The 17,217-nt window shown below is 34.7% G+C and overlaps 1 protein-coding gene across 5 annotated transcripts in view; it reads left to right on the forward strand.

Annotated features, from left to right (window-relative positions):
- Positions 1 to 17,217, forward strand: part of Cop1 (COP1, E3 ubiquitin ligase) — a 132,587-nt gene that overhangs the window by 29,865 nt on the left and 85,505 nt on the right. For 3 of the 5 annotated variants that reach the window (NM_001428839.2, NM_001428840.1, XM_087581237.1), the window contains 3 exons: positions 6,718 to 6,777; positions 8,082 to 8,158; positions 16,572 to 16,629. In NM_001428839.2, the coding sequence (NP_001415768.1) occupies positions 6,718 to 6,777; positions 8,082 to 8,158; positions 16,572 to 16,629 (195 nt within the window). The remainder of the gene's footprint in view (positions 1 to 6,717; positions 6,778 to 8,081; positions 8,159 to 16,571; positions 16,630 to 17,217) is intronic. The other 2 variants (XM_087581236.1, NM_001428841.1) reach the window with 1 other exon arrangement.

Here is a 17,217-nt window from a genome sequence, read left to right on the forward strand (position 1 = left end):
TGAAGATTGTCATTTTTTTCCTATAGTCATTTTCTGGTTTAATGTACCATAATGAAACACTGAGACTTTTATTTTTAATGTTTCCATTCTTTTTTGAGAGAGGGCCTTACTGTGCAGCCTTCGGCTGGCCCCAGCCAACTGCATATCAGCCTGGCCTTGAATTCTCAGTCATCTGCCCCACCCACCTTTACATTACTGGGTCTCAGGTTTGTACTCTGTACTGTATTTGTGTACATTATTTGCAAAACATGGTAAATTTTATTGTGACATCTTCAACGTACAGGTAATGTTCTCTGTTTCTGCGTGAGGCATTCCTTTATTAGTTTCCCTTTTACTTCTGATCAAAGATTCTTTTTGGTACTGACGCCTAAACTGGGGTTTATGCTAGGCAGGAGCTCTACCTCTGAGCTCACCAGTCTTCTTACCACTGTACCCTCAGGCAGACCTTTAATTTGTGCAGAATCTTTTGAATTTGGTTCACTTCCATTTGTTGATTCTTCCTATTGGAGTACTGTTCAGACAGTTCTTGTCGGCGCTTATTTTAAGTTGTTTTCCTTATATTTTCCCTTACTGTTAGGTATTTGGTCCATTTTGAATTGATTTTGTTTTTGTTTTTTGTTTTTGTTTTTTTTAAATCCTGGGTTAGTGGTAGGGATCTATTTCAGTCTTTTACATGAAGATGTCCAGATTTCACAGAATCATTTGCTAGAGAGTCTGTTTTTCCCAAGATATATTTTGGTGCCATTTTTGAATTCTGTGGATGTAGTTACATAAATCATTTTTGAGTCCTCTGTTCTAGTCTTGCCTGGTTTTGCATGGTAAACATTTTATTCATTCTAACACTATTGTATAATTTGAAATTGTGTATTATGATATTTCTAGCTTGTTCTTTTAGGTCAGGATTGCATTAGTTAGCTATTTGGAATTTTAGGGGTTTTGTTCTTTATTTCTGTGGAAGTATCATTGGAATTTTGTTAGAGTTTACATTGAATTTGTGAATTTTGTTCAGTGACACTACCATGCTTACAATACTAATTTTGCTGATTTTTGACCGTGAGAGATGCTTATACCTTCTAGTGTCTCATTCAATTTCTTTCTTAAGTGTTTCATATCTTTTCATTATAGATTTTTTTTCCTTCTTTGCTAGGTACATTTCCTGAAAATGATGTAATTTCTTTACATAAATATTTGCCAGCTGGTTGATAGTAAGTTCTGCAATAGCAAGTGTAGTGCAGTGTAAACTTGTGAAGTGTATGTTTACTTCCTACTGAGTCTTTGTGATCCTGCTCTGTTGATCCCTGAAGCGTTGTGTGTGAGGTGGTTTTTATCACTGACTGTATATAGCTGTCGTGTGCTTTTGTGTGCATGCAGGTGTATTTTTGTGCCTCTGTCTAGAAGTCAGATGACAACTGCACATATCACTTGACTGAGAACTTGTCAAGTAGACTAAGTAGGTTAGATAGGCTGCCTCGGCTTCCCCAGTGCTGGGATTATAATCATGGGCCACACCTAGTATGCGTTTTAAAAATACACTTGTCTCTTTTGGTGTTTAGACCTAAGGTAGATGTATTATAAACAATAACCAGGTATGTAGGCCCATTACTTTATTACTGTTTTGTGTTAATCCTGTTTTGAATTATTTGTTTATTATTTATTTTAAAAAACATTTCTTCCTATCACAGTTGTTTGTGTTGAAGGGTTTCACATGAGTGTTTTCATGGGTGTAAAGTTCAGAGGACAACTTCCAGAAGTGTTTCTCTCCCTCCACTGTGGGCCCAGAAATAGAGCTGAGCTCTTTTTTAAGTGCCTTTCCAGATAGAACTATCTTCTTGTCCTGTTAATAATTTTTTCCATATGATTTCTTGACTGGGCTTTCAAAATTCCTTTTTTGATTTGTCTGTACTTTTTTTTGCAGGGAGAATTACGTTGCTTTTAAGCTGTAGATTTTATGTTGTCCAGGTTGGCCTTCAACAAGCCAAGGATGACCTTAAACTTCCTGATTCTCTAGCTTCTGTCTCCTAAGTATTGGCCATTTGAATTTGTTTCTTTCTTAGCAAATCTATTTTTGTAGTTTTTCTGCTGCCCCAGTTGTTACATAAATTTATAGTAATTTGTCTTTCTTTTTGAATATGCATGTACACAGTAGTAGTATGTGGGTTCGCGCGCGTGTGTGTGTGTGTGTGTGTGTGTGTGTGTGTGTGTGTTTGTACATATTAGGAATCAGATGATGGTGTCAGGTGTCCTTCTCAGGTGCTCTCTATGTTATTTATTGAGGTAGAGACTCTGACGTGAAACTGAGTCACAAAATCAATCTCCCTGGATCTACCTCCTCCATGCCAGGATTATAGGCATCCTGCCATTCCTGCCCCTCATTTTAGTAGGTTCTAGGAATGTGAACACGTGGCAGTCAGTCACTGAGCTGCCTCTCTGCCCCTAACAGTTTCTGTCTTACTGGAGTGTGTCTTGATATTGCCATTCATTTACACTTGCTTTTAAATAAGCTGTCTTGTTTTCCCTGTTTGCTCATTTACTTCTTTATTTATTCTTTTGTTTGTGTATTTCTTTGTGTTTTTTAAACAACTCCTCTGGGAATGCTGAACAATATCTTAATATCAAGACTGCCATTAGATACCAAGTATGCGTCTTATTATTTTATGGAGTAGTAAGGGTTTCTTTATACTTTGGTTAAATGTTTTGCTCTTGGTAGTTTTTCTTTTAAAATTAGTATACATTGAGCTGTGCTGTTTTCTTACCAGCTTTTTCTGAGTGCAGTAGATTATTCTTTTGTTTATTTTAGATGATGTATGTATATTTTTCTTCTAAGTGATTTTACTATAAAGTTGATTTCACATGAGCTTACTATTCACACACATTCATATTAACAAACCAGTAGTAAAAGTTCAAGGAAGTGAGTACAAAAGATTCTAACCTGTTATAAAAATTGTCAATAATAGAGAATTCTTCAATTTCAAACTCTTGTTTTTATAATGATTCTGAGACTTATAAAAATGTTTAAATATATTTTCTTTGGTTTTTTTTTTTACACTGTTTAGAGAGTACTTGTACTGATTTCTTAGGAATATGTTCTGCAGTATCATTGTCATTTAATCATTCAATCAATAAATTTTAGTAGCTTCAAATTACACAATTGTATTAAATCAAGTTTGAATGGGTTTTATCACTCAAGTTTGAATGAATTTTATCACTCAAGTTTGACTGACTTTTACTTACATGATAGCAGTTTACACCTTCATGGACTTGGTTATTTCTAAAACAGTTTTGGACTTTTTTATGATTCTTCCTTTTGGGGGTAAAGATGCCTCTAAGAGTAAGTTTAGCACAGTTCTTTCAAATATTTGTTTTTTGTCTTCTGTTTACTAGTACTGAAATATCTTATATTGATACCTTGAATTGAAAATGCTTTAATTTACTATGCAATTTCTAAAGTTTCTTCAGATTTCTTTTTATCTTAATTCCATGGCTGACATCCAAGATAACTTTTAACATCATTTTTATATTCATTAGGATAGCACTTATACCTTGGTTGTTTCATTTAAAATAGATTCCTATGAAATTCTTGATTTTTTTTAAATTTTATTTTAATTCATTTTCCTTGCCTGGATGTTTTGACTGCATGGATGTCTGTATTTCACATATGTATGTGACTGGTACCTATAGAGGCTAAAGAGGGCTGCTAGGAATCAAACCCATATTCTGAAGAACAGCAAGTGCTTTACCTGCCAAGCCATCTTTCTATAGCCTTAAAATCTTGGTTTTTAAAGTATACATTATTTGATATTGACCATTTTTTGTAATTCGTCTTAAATATATAGCAGCCTCAGGTTGGTGAGATGATTCAGCAAGTAAGAGCAGTTAAGAGTGTGTGTGTGTGTGTGTGTGTGTGTGTGTGTGTGTGTGTGTGTGTGTGTGTGTGTTAAAATAGGTATATTGAGACACTAGAAACATGAGACACAGAAATAAAAATTGACCGTTGTGGCATTTCAGGTAACCTCTCATACTCCAAGTTCTAATATTTTATAAAAATTACTTATTTGACCAAATGTGATGTAGATTATCTATGTTGATACAGGTTTTATTTTAACTGTTTTTAGCCATTCATATTAAAGAACCCTTAGAATAAACCAGGTTTTAAATAAAGATATTTAGGAGTGATGCATTTCAGAATAATAAAAATATTAAAGAGGTGACCATGAGAGCATTTTGTTTATTTAGACATCAAAACCACTGGAATTTTAAATGTCTATGAAAAAAGATTTCCTTAAGGATGAGGAACAATGGGATGTTGTAGCTGACTAAATAGGTTGAGAATCATTAACTGTACGGCTCTTATGTGAGCTGAACTAGAGTACTTAGTTGGAAATAATGGGATGATTGGAGAGGAGGGTTTGTGTGTGCCTGAGTCTGGGGCACTAAAAAATTGGTCAGAGGACTAGCCTTTATTTGAAAGACTACCAAGCTGTCAGTTAGTGTCTTACTAACAAAAGTTTTAGTTAAGAAAGAAATGGTGTGTTAAAGTTTTTAAGATTGAGCAAAGTTATCTTAAAGTAGATACAATGTTGAGATGAAAACGTGGTAATACTAATCCCTTTTTTTTAACCATTGATTTCTCTGATAAATATATCTTCTCTCTTGATTTGGTGGCTAAATTTGCTTTTTTTCTCCTTGCAGTTAGCAAGTGTCTTATTTTGCTTGCCTCTATGCTAGCTTTCTCTAATGTCTACTCGTTGATTCCTTGTTTCTGATTAAATTGATGTTGCCTGATTATACTCATCACTATGGGTTCCTTTTATTATTTCCTTTCCTCATAGCCTTAGCATTTGTCTTTATTTATTGTCTTTACCCATTGTAAAATTCTATAAGTCCTTTAAGGCTCCGTCTTTGACTTAAGGTCTGATTTCACTTAGATCTGCATTTGAACATTACCTCCATTGTACTGTTCTCCATACTTAGCAAAGTGTTAAGGTAATAATTATTTGAATTATTAAGTTCGTCACTCTTCACTGTGCTTATTTTGCTGTAATAACAATATACCAATGCTAACAAACCTTTAAAAATGCTCTCTTGTACCAAGCATTAGATGAGTAAATCACAAGGTCCTATTTTTAAAATAGTGTGGCAGTGGTTCATAAGGTTTTTTTAGAGCAAGAAGGCTGCTTTGGCTCTCATTCCACTTTTTCTGCACACCAGTTGAAAGGTCTTCAAAATACATAGCCTTTCTGTGCCTCATTTTCTTAATAGACACAGTATTTGCTTCAAATCTGGCAATCAGTATTACACAATTAGGTATTACTGTTTCATATTTTAAAATTGTTCCATATATATTTGGGTTAAACTAAACCAGCCATAACTGGCTTACTTGAGGTAATACAGAGTTTCTGGAAAGCAGCTTAGTATGTAATGAAAATTTTATAGCTATTTCTGTTGACTAATTTCTATTTTAATTTGTAAATGGTATTTTCAAATGTTATTTTATAACTCTATTAGTTGTTATTGTAATTTGTTCCCCAATAATTGAAGCAGAATCCTATAGATTTTTAAATCAGCTTTAGCACAAATTACTGAGCGAATTACCCTTAGTCTGTTTTTCTGTATGCTAGACTGGTTAATTCCTAACTATGCTCCCCGAATACTTGCTGTTGACAGTCTCACCTGGGTTATTTCTGCTCTATTGGTCTGTCCTGGAGGGTGGGAAGCCATTTCTCTCAGCCCAGTGCTCCTGGTTTATTACATCTAATGGAGATCTCCTGTTCTCCAGTCTTCTCTCTCCTTCTTCCTCTTTCTCACCTCGGGGTTCCTACAGGGACTCAGCCAGGTAGTTGAAAACCTACCTACCTGTATTCACCCCAGTAATTGGCTTTAGCCACTTTTATTTAACCAATAGCTTTAAATTGGGGAACAAGATTTATGTAACAGAGACTGGTGTACATGAGAATCTGCAACCAGACCTTGGAATTCAGAATTTAGCATTTCTATACACAGCACCAGACCCATCCCTGACAGTACTCATCTTTTAATAAAATCTAAAATAACCTTATAATACAAGGAAAGTGATAATACTTGAGACATTTGTATGTCCTAGACTTACGATAGTTGTTAACATCTTAAATCTCTGGTGAGAAAGAAATGTTTCAATATATAATTGAATATTATCCTATGATTGAAATGCTTACATTTTCTTGACACAAAAATGGCTGCGATGCAATGGGAACATTATCAAAAGCAAGATACTTAAATGTTTTTAAAAATCATGATACATAACTGTTACAATGTGTAACTCCTAGTTGCTTTCGAGTTGATGCTAAACTCTGTCAGACTAATGAAGTGGGTTACAATGCCTTTTTTTTTTTTAATCAATTAAATGAGTTGTGAAAGCTTTTTGGATATCATATTTTTAAGTTACTTTATTGGCATTGTTCATTATTTATATTTTATTGTTAAATCAGTCTGCTATAATAAACATAGGATTATATTCCCATAGAAAGTATTATCTATATTTGTATGTCAACATTTGAATTTACTTCTTTGATTTTCTTCTCTTTCAGTCCCCTTCTTTTTCCCACAGTGGTCAGTTTAGTAAGCCTTTTCTTTTTCTTCTTTTTTTTTTTTAACCAAATGTAAGGTTCATTTTTTCCATGGTGTTGACAATGTGGTTTAGATTAGAATTTTTTTTCTTTTCTCCCTTTCTTTAATCTACAGCAATTGGAACAGATCCAGAAGGAACTAAGTGTTTTGGAAGAGGATATTAAAAGAGTGGAAGTAAGAAATCAAGAAATTCTCACATTTCTCATAGTTTTACTTAACATAATTTTACTCATAATTTTTACTCTCATAATTTTAATTAACAATTCAGTTGTGCAGGGAGACAAAGTCTGAATACTTTTTGAAGATAAATTGTAATCTAAATTTATATTAATATGCATTGCAGTAATTCTTGATTAAACAGAACAAAATTTGGTCTAATTTTCTTTTTGCAGTCCAATTAAATTAAATAATTTACTACTAATCCTTCATTATTTCCTTAAGATGATTCATTATTTCATCCTTTATTAAATTTATTTTTACATTTCTACTGCATATATTAATGTATACTAATGTTAATTAAAAATTATATAAATACATTGGCACTATTGTTGGAATTCATAATAAAATACAGATAACGTACAGAAATTCATGGGAAATTCATAGACTATTGTGAGTCGAGGTCACTAAATCTGACTAAATTTAAATTTAGTGTGCTCTCTTAATTCACACATGTCATTTTCTTTTGCTGACATAAAAACATTTCAAAGGATAATGAATGGTATTTAATCGGAATTCAGTATGCCTTTTAATATTACTAATTTATTATATTTATATTACCTGTTTAGCTATTTTGAGCTACGGCAGAAATAATTTTACCTGATTATGCATCTATAGTTGCATTTTCAAATTTGCTACTTTTCCATCAATGAGAACATTCCACATAAAAAGGCCAGTTGTGAGATTCAGAGGCATAATTTATAATTTATATGACCATCTTTGATTAGCCCCTTTAGGTTAAAGAGCAAAAATTTATGTCATTGCTAAACAAAGTCAGTATTTTATTCAAGGATGTTAATTTTTTTAATTACTTGTAGATTACTCCTAGAGAGTGGCAGACATTCCCAGTTTTTGTCAATTTGGAGATTTGACTGTTGTAATCTAGTCACCATCTCTCGTCTCTTTTATCCTAATATGCGATAATAGATCATCCCTTGTGTGAATAGTCAGTTCACTGTGTGAAAAGTACACTGCATGTCCTTTTGGATGTATTTCCTTTGGGCTTTTCTTCATTTGAGGCTTTTTTAGTTGGAGCATTATTTATTAGGAATTATAGTTCTTTAACACTAGGCAAGGCTTCCTTTTTGATTTCAGATTAACTTTACTTTTGTACTCTATGAAAGGTATTTTTGAGAAGTTTGAAGACAAAAGGGGACTAATAAAAAGCTGAGGCTAGAACAGACTATAATGCTGTACGCTTGCTTGATTTATACATCCTCTGTTTGGACTGTGTAGAGTAACTCATATACTTACAATTTCAGGAGATGAGTGGCTTGTACTCCCCCGTCAGTGAAGATAGCACGGTGCCTCAATTTGAAGCTCCTTCTCCATCGCACAGGTACAGAGCTTTACATCAGTAATTGTTGGGAATTCTGCATTAAGTGTTCATGGGACCGTAGTTCCCAGGAGCCTTGTTAATGAAGATTGTGACACCACTGAGAAATAGGGTGCAGAGAGTCAATCTTTACTAAGTTACTGGGTAGATATTGCAGTGTTAAATTTACACATGGATTAAAAGTTTGGTAATTTTTTTGATGTTTTTAAAATTAATGTCAGATATTAAATCAAAATATGGGAACATGAAATAGTAATAAGAAAAATAAGATAAAAGCTTTGATCCTGGCACATACATGCCTTTAATCACAACACTCAGGAGGCAAATGCAGGAAGATCTCTGTGAGTTTGAGACTACTCTGTCTACATAGCAGGTTCCAGGCTAGTTAGGGACACACAGACCCTCTTTTGAAATGATAATGAAATAAAAATTTAAATCTTTTTTATTCCAACTTAGTTTAATTTTAGTGGTTACTTTTCCCAGCTTTAAAAATGAAAGTATTAGAAAGACATGTTTGTTTAAGTCTGTCTGTCTGTCTGTCTGTCTGTCTCTCTCATTCATTCATTCATTCATTCATTCATTCATTCTTTTTTAATGTTTCTCATTACTATCCTGGGCTGGCCTTGAACTTAAAATCTTTCTGCTACAGGTCAACTGGCTTCCCAAGTGCTAGAGTACTAGTATTACAAGGTGTGTACCACTATACGTAGTATAGCCTTTTTCTTGGTGAGGGGGTGAGTGCAATGGTGTGTAAAGGAGGCTAAGAACATGTTGTGTTGCCCAGACTAGTTTCAGACTCACAATCCTTCCATCTGTCCTTGTATTCTTCCTAGCTTGGGAGATGGAAACCTGAGGATTAGGAGTTCAGAATCACCCTTGGTTACACAGCCAGTTCAAGGCCAACCCAGGTTACATGAGACCTTGTTTCCAAAATTCAAAAATAATTAAACTTCATACTATAAATTATAAAATCCTCCTACCATTACAGCAGGGATTATGTTATGTATAAAATAATTACATATCTCTTACCCCACCTACCTCCCTAGATTTTAGAAATAGCTTTATTTGACTATTTATAGAATACAAGAAACAAATGATACCTTTAGCTATAAAATTTATTTTATGAAATAAGTACTATCTAAATAAGAGCAAAAGCCAGCTTAGCTAGTAATTCACCTATTTCTTAATTTTTTAAAAGCAATCCTAAAGACAAGATCTGTTATCACTAATCCTGTCATTCACTTTCTGATGTTTGGTGTTCTTGACAACAGGGCTATCTCCCCCGACCCCCTTGGGGTTTTGTTTTTTTGTTTGTTTGTTTATTGTGACTGAACACAGGGAAATGGTTCAGCATCAAAAACATTTCAATAATAAACTGGTACTCCATTCCCAATTTCATGTCACTCAGTTTTTTAACAGAAAGCATTGTTTAACTATTCTATTAGTCTATTAGGTTTTATGAATCTTGAAAATTTGTTTATTTGTTGAATGCCTCTCATTAGAGATCAGGCAGTTTTTTTGTGTGTGCTAAATCTTGATGACAAAGCTTGTGCCTTTATGGAGAGAGTCTAGTTGTCTACAGTCACAGGAGTACATAACATAAATATGGAGCCTTCAGAAGAACAGGTTAGCAGGCTAGATGTTTACAAGAATATTCTGTTTTAGGTAGTTGAGCTTTTCCGAGAGATGACAACTAGTGGGATGAAGCCGAAACGTGCTGGAAAACCAGTGGGTCTGATTAGGGTTTTAAAGTGCTTTCAGTTTCCGTGTGAAGAGAAAAAGGGCGTGTTCCTGACATCATACCTTTGGAAGCAGGGAGAAAACTTAGAAAACTTACGAACGAAGAGTGAGAGCTTGGGCTATGATTTTGTTGGTGACTGTGGAAGGTAGTTATTAACATGGAGACACACACCTTTACTCCCACTGCTGAAGAGGCAGAGGCAGTGGGATCTCTGTACTCAAGGCCAGCCAGGGAAGGCTATAGGGAGAGACCCTGTGACTCACCAAACAAAACAAAATGTCCAAAACAAAGCAACAGGGAAAGGAATGAAGGAGCAGACTTTGAACAAGAATCTCAGGTAGACTGGGTTGGGAATCTTACACATTCACTTGCTGTATTTTAATGTGGTTTACTGATTACTTGGAGTAGAGATTAAAAAACTAACTGGGTGCTTTTTTTAGAGAGTGCTAGAGATGAATTACTTTACCTTATGCCTTGGGGAGAGGTTGAATTGATGTCATAGGCATGAGAAGACATTGAATTGTAAATGAGTATAGAGAATACTTTTCATTGCCTGCTTATTAATTATCATTAATAATATTGATAGGTAATAAAGTACGAGTTAGTAAAGTTCTTAAAACTTTAATTTTCTTTCTTTACAATACTTGAAGCATTTACTTTAAGTCAGTTATCCCAAATTTAGATTGTACCAGCTAGGCATAAAATACAGTGAAGATACTATGACATAATTACGAATATGACAGATCACTAGACCCTATTCCCATGATTATGCTGTCTTGGGACAGGAAGTAATTTGTCTTAGTAAATTAATTGTTTTGCTTAAAGTACAGAATGAGTAGAATTTTTGACTCCAAGAGTTTAAGTGTATCAAAACTCACTTTCCTCTGAAATTATAACGAACAAACATTTTCTGTTAGTTATTTCAGAACTTTTTTAAAGTGTGTGTGTGTGTGTGTGTGTGTCTGTGTGTCTGTGTGATGCAGATATGTGTGCACAGATGAGAGTGCTGTGCATGGAAGTGAGAGGAGGATATTAGGTGCTGTCTTAGTTTGGGTTTTACTTCTGTGAACCTACACCATGACCAAGGCAACTCTTTTTAACCAGCAAGTTTTGCTTTAAAGATTTATGTATACAGTGTTTTGCCTTCATGGACACCTGCAGGTCAGAAGAGGGCACTAGACTCACTATAGATGGTCATGAGCCATCATGTGGTTGCTGGGAATTGAACTCAGGACCTCTGGAAGAACAGAGAGTACTCTTAACCTCTGTACCATCTCTCTGCCGCCCCCCACCCCACCCCCCCAAAGGCAACTCTTATAAGGACATTTAATTGGGGCTGGCTTGCAGTTTCAGACGTTTAGTCTATCATCATAAAGGCAGGAGCATGGCAGCATCCCGGCAGGCATGGTGCAAGAGCTGAGAGTTCTACATCTTTATCTGAAGACTCCTTGAAGACTAGCTTCTATGTAGCTAGAATTGACAGGTATTAAAGCCCACACCCACTTAACAAGGCCACATCTCTTAAAATGCCACTCCCTGGTCCAGGCATGAACAAATCGTCACAGGTGTCACGCTCAGATCACTTTCAACCTACCTCTCTTGAGTCATATTCTTTCACTGAGTCTGGAGTGTGCCATCATTTCCATGCCTCTTTCCAGGGAATGGGGATACAGGGACATGTGGTCATTCAAATTCATCCTTACACCCGAAAGAACACCAACCACTTTTGAGCAGCTGTCTTCCTGGCCTTATAAACTACTTATTGGTTCTTGCTATGAACATTGTCATGGTCTATTAAAATTCTGAAATCTGGAGTTGTGAAGAGTCCTTGTTGGTTGGCAGGCAAGACCCCTGTTTGAAAAAAGAGATTTTGAATCCATAATATCTAGTATAATTTTTCTTCTATGATAGAGATCCCAAAGACTGAAAAGCAGGTCTGGAGTGGGATGGTAGGGACACTACTTTAGAAAGTATATAAGCATTATTTGCAATATGTAATATCTGGATTATAGATTTATTTGAAAGTAACTCAAATATTCAGTGTTGAAATTTTTAAAGTGTGTTCAGATATTTCATTATTTGAAAGGAGTGGGTAATGGTGTTCAAATATTTTTCTTTTTTGTATAAAATTGTGTATTCCTTAACAATAGAAAATGCATATCATTTATTACGTGCACTTAAATATCGATACAAATTGTCAGTCACTTTTTGAGGACAACTTTGAGAAATATCTACTGACTGAAGATCCATGTATTGAGCAGGTGACACCACATTTTAGGAGCAGTACTAGGTGATAATTATAAGGATGGACTTACCTAAATTCTTATGATGGATTAAATAATTGCATAATGAACAATTAACTCAGTTGTATTGCTTTACATTTCTTCCTAATTTTCAACCATTTTAGGATGTTGAATACAAGTAGACACTTTTTAAGCATCCATCCAAAGTGCTAAATTCTGCTTTCAATGAGAATGATGCCAGGATACTATGGGGCAATTAAGAGAAGACCCTCCCAAAATTTAAAATGTGATCCGGGATCTGCTGTTACCCTCCTTTTAGCGAAGCAGAACCAATATAGCTGCATTCACAAAAATGCCTACAGAGAAAACTCAGCATTTGCATGATTTTCCTTTTTGCTCTCACATAAACAGATGCTGAAATTGCCTGTAGTGTATGTGATTGCTACAGTCATAGTGAAAGCTATAAAGTATCTATAAGAGAGGAACAACACTGTCTCCCTTTTAGGCATATTAATGCTGTAGTCGCATACAAAGGGAAAGGGCACATTAGTGACATCTTGTCTTTTTTCAAGTTTCCTGTACTTAATCTGTGAATTCCCATGACTGTCTATTAGCCTGAAAGCAAATTCTTCATGCCATGCATTATATAAAATTAGTTTTCCCACCTGCACTAAAAATGCCAGTCAGCAGTGCTAAGGCACTGTTTTATTTAAACATAAAATGTCATAGGAAGATAAATGCTCATTTCCCACTGCCACCAGCTCACTTGACTTCTCTGTGATTACTGTCTTTGGAGGTGACCAAAGTGTGCTAGGTGTGTAAAGGAAACTGGATTTTTCAGGTAAAACCTCACTATAATGGGAAAGATACATTTTATAAATGTTATGACAAAATTAAATACAGTAAAGTGATTTAACTTATTGGTAATTTTACTAAGATGTCAAGAAAAGTTATTACTTTCAAAATTAGTATCATAACAGGATACTTAAATCTGTCCACGTGTACAAATATAAATGAACATGTATAACTTTTTGGTTTATTATTATTTTTTTTGTTTTTTTTTTCCAAATTAAGCACAATGGGCCTAAATGAGATACTAAAAATCTAAAAGCACCATCCTTTCTAAATTCTACATAGCAACATGTAAATTGTCAGTGTTACATCAGGAGATATGCCATCCAATTTGGAACTAAGACTGTTTAAACACTTGATATTTGGAGTTTTGGTATTTTAATATATTAAATCTTTTGTTGCTCAGCCATAATTTTCTTTTGATACGTAAGTGGTTTTTTTTGATGCTTAGTCTAAAAGAGCTAAAAACAACCCTCATTTTGTAAATGTGGCAAATTTTTATGATAATAATTTGGTAGACTAAGATAATCTTAACAATGTAGTAGTACATTCCTTAAATATCTAATTAAGAATACATTTTAGTAAATACCTTGAGAATATACTAGCATGTGTTGAACTGTTGAAGTTACAAATTATTTTATAGTGTATTATGCCTTTCAGGTGTTTCAAATCTCAAATTTCTAGGCTCTGGAGAGCTACAAAAGTCTCTTCAGAAGAAGCAAACTGGTGGTTGTGGGCTGAAATGGAGCTCTGTGGTGTCCATACTGTGATCAGAGCAGACCGTGATGGATAGCTTCTTGTCCTTTCAGATCAGAGTCATACAAGGTCCCTCTCCTCTTTGATTAGTGAAAGGTTTTGATCCTAGTATATTAGGAATGGAAGTGTCTAGGAAAACAAAACCACACACAGTAAAACTGGTTCATGATAGAAAATTTCTCTTGCTGTTTCCATCTCTGTTTCTACAGTTTTGTCTCTTACTCAGGCACCATCATTTTCTTTATTCCCTTAAGCACCCTAGTTTTGAGTCTTTCCTTATTGTTTGGGAATGCTTTTCTAATCACTTAAAATTGATTTTTACAACCTTAACTGTTTATAGCAAGTATATCATCTAACAAGATTGTCTTCCGTGAATTAAAAATAGATAGTAATCTCGAACTCTTTGGAAGGGAACTGTAGATATAAAGTGGACAAGTGCAGTGCCGTTTGTTGTACAGGAACAGAAACACGGACTAGTTCTGTGGGCTAGTTGTATTGCAGGCCGATCAGCCATATGCCTTTGAATGTATCCTTTTCTGTTTTTGAAATTCTACCAAGCAAAATGGTTTACTTTAAAAGGAAGTAAAGTGGTACACTGAGAACTGTTCAATCTGTCAGTAAAATGTCAGCTCGTGGCTTTTTGCATCTTCCAGCCCTGAGTTTCTCCGGAAGGAAACTAAACTACCTCGCTGTTTCAGCCTCAGGATTGTTGTGAAGTAACAGCCATTTAGGAGAGTGTACATTCTAGCTTCCCGCCAGCATATATACTGTAGAACCAAACACTTCCTCATCCTGGGCGATTATCAACAGGAAGGCACTAAAGAACTTTTTATAATATTTTAAATATAATTTGTGTTAAAATCAGCTCTGTCCTGTCATAGAGGAGGACTATATCCTCAGAGGTTGGAAGTATCAATATTATTGCCACGGATTGGGCAGTGCTTTATAAGTTACCTGGGTTATTTTATGTAATCCATTTTATAGATTAAAAATATAGTCAACAAGATAAAGAAAATTTTCCAGCATCACAATTAGTGCACAACTGCCATCCTAATCCAGATATTCTTACTTCGAAGACTGAAGACTGTAAAGAGTGTTGTGCAGATCACCCCAAGAGCTGAGATTAAACCATTTGAAGTTAAATGGAAACATTGTATTCAAAACGACCAGGCAGTGATGCTTCCTAAGACACATCATTTGACAAATTGTAGTGATTTTAGAATTGTGGTAGAGATCGCATATTTCATCTCTGAAAGTTTGTTGTGTAGCCTTAGTGTCTCATTTTACACCTAGAGAATAATACTCAGTGGACCGTTGAGCTGTGATCACACACTTGAAGTTAGGAGGGAAATGGGGGACACACAGGACTCAGTAGATGGTAGCTGCTGCTGCTGCAGTTGACAGTAAAGCCACATTATTCTGGGTACTTTGCTACTTGTATTAAATTTTAATGTCCAAAAGAAAATAAATGAACAAGAAAATGTTATAGTATATTTGGAGATATCTGCAAATTACAATCCATGAGAATTTTGAAATTTCCTATTTGAAATTTTAACTACTTATTACTGTAAAATTTTATATGGGAAATGGTCTTGTCTATGCCTCTTGAACATGTTATGTTGAATGTTAGGTGATTTCTAGTTACTCTTTAACTGAATTTTATTTGTGTTTGCTCCCTCCTACCCACCCCACCCCCCGCGAATACCTTGATGCATGGGATTTAGGCCAGTTTCTCACATGTTCTGCATTTTTTATTTATATTTTTATCTAACTTTCTCATTTTTACTAGCAGGAAAATTAAGAATCACCATCTTACTTTTTTTAGTTCAGTTATGCATAATTTACTTTTAGTTACCACTCAGAAAATTTCTCCTGTGCCATTTTGATGCCCTTGCTAATTTTTTAACTCATGTAAGTCTGGTATCTATGTAAAATACTTTATAATTCTATATCATTTTAGGTGGCTAATTTTTTCATTTTTGTTCCTAAAATTTATCCATGAAAAGTGGTCAAAATGTAGGTACGTCCATCTTGTGGAAGGATGTGGAGTTGTGGTTATGTGTGCTGATGTGCACAGCAGCAGATACTTGGCACACTGACTCATCTCCTCAACCCCAAACCTCTATAATTAATACTTAATAATGGTAGGAAAAGTTTCATTAATAAAGGGAACATTTCAGTGCAGACTCTCACTTATTTCTCAGCTGTTAGTACTATATGAAGCAACTGAAAATATCATGTGACTCCCACTTCCCCCAACACAAATGCATGGGTGTGGGACTACAGGGTATGCACACTATAATTGTATTTCATCAGAAGAAATCAACCTCCAGACTTAATAGATTTATTTAAATTTGTTTTATTTTAATTAAAATATCTTTGTGTAATTTCTCTCTTAAATGTCCAACCTCCAATTCCCATCATGTGCCTTTCCTCTAGCCCCTCCCACAAGCTCCTTCCCTCTCAAATTCATGGCTTTTTAAAGAAATTATTATAGTTATACATATGTGTATGTCTGTAACTATAGTATGTTGAGTTTGTTTAGTGTTGATTGAACTATGCAATTACTTATCCACTACCAAGAGTCCTAACAGGTTATGGTAATGTCAGTAAAGATTCTTGGCTATGTGATTGAACTTTTCTTGATGTGTATGTTTGAGGAGTTGGGAGGAGTAAATGTTTATGGTCCTTTGATGTCTGATTAAATAATTAGCTTTAGATGCTTACTTACAATTACATATGGTGGGTTTATAAATGATACACTTTAAACCAACTCTGTTAATAAAATAATCCAAGAACTGAAAGTGTATTCTTCATTTTGCAGTAGCATTATTGACTCTACAGAATACAGCCAACCTCCAGGCTTCAGTGGGCCGTCTCAGGTAAGGTGTACATCTAACGGTGTGTATTAGTGGACGCTATGAGTGTAATCATCTGTCTTCTAACGTAATAGGTTGGTTTACTAAATTACTCCTTGATAATGACAAAACCCTTTTTAGTAGGACTTTTTTCTTGTACATAACAGAATTACTTGTTTATTTGCTTCTCAGTGGTAAGAACTTTTAAAAAGTGTTTTTATCTTGGTGATTAATATCAGATCTTTTTTTTTTTTTTTTTTATTTTTCGGAGCTGGGTACTGAACCCAGGACTTTGCATTTGCTAGGCAAGCGCTCTACCACTGAGCTAAATCCCCAACCCCTAATATCAGATCTTAAGAGAGAGAATATTGTCAGGCATTGTTTGTCTCGGAGATATGAAATTATTATATGATATATAATTATTGATTAATTATACATCATTGTATTAAAGCATCACTCATTTCTTATAGTTCAATGGACTAGAAACTTAAAACAAAATGAACACTAGCCTCACTTCCTCCAGTTAATTGTATGATTCTTTTACCTTTTACCCTTTCCAGCTCTGACTGGGACATTGATATTTGCCAACCTTATTTTTTGAGTTCTGTTATG

The sequence above is a fragment of the Rattus norvegicus genome, chromosome 13, assembly GCF_021556685.1.
Source record: "Rattus norvegicus strain SHRSP/BbbUtx chromosome 13, alternate assembly SHRSP_T2T, whole genome shotgun sequence".
NCBI classification, from domain to species: Eukaryota; Metazoa; Chordata; class Mammalia; order Rodentia; family Muridae; genus Rattus; species Rattus norvegicus.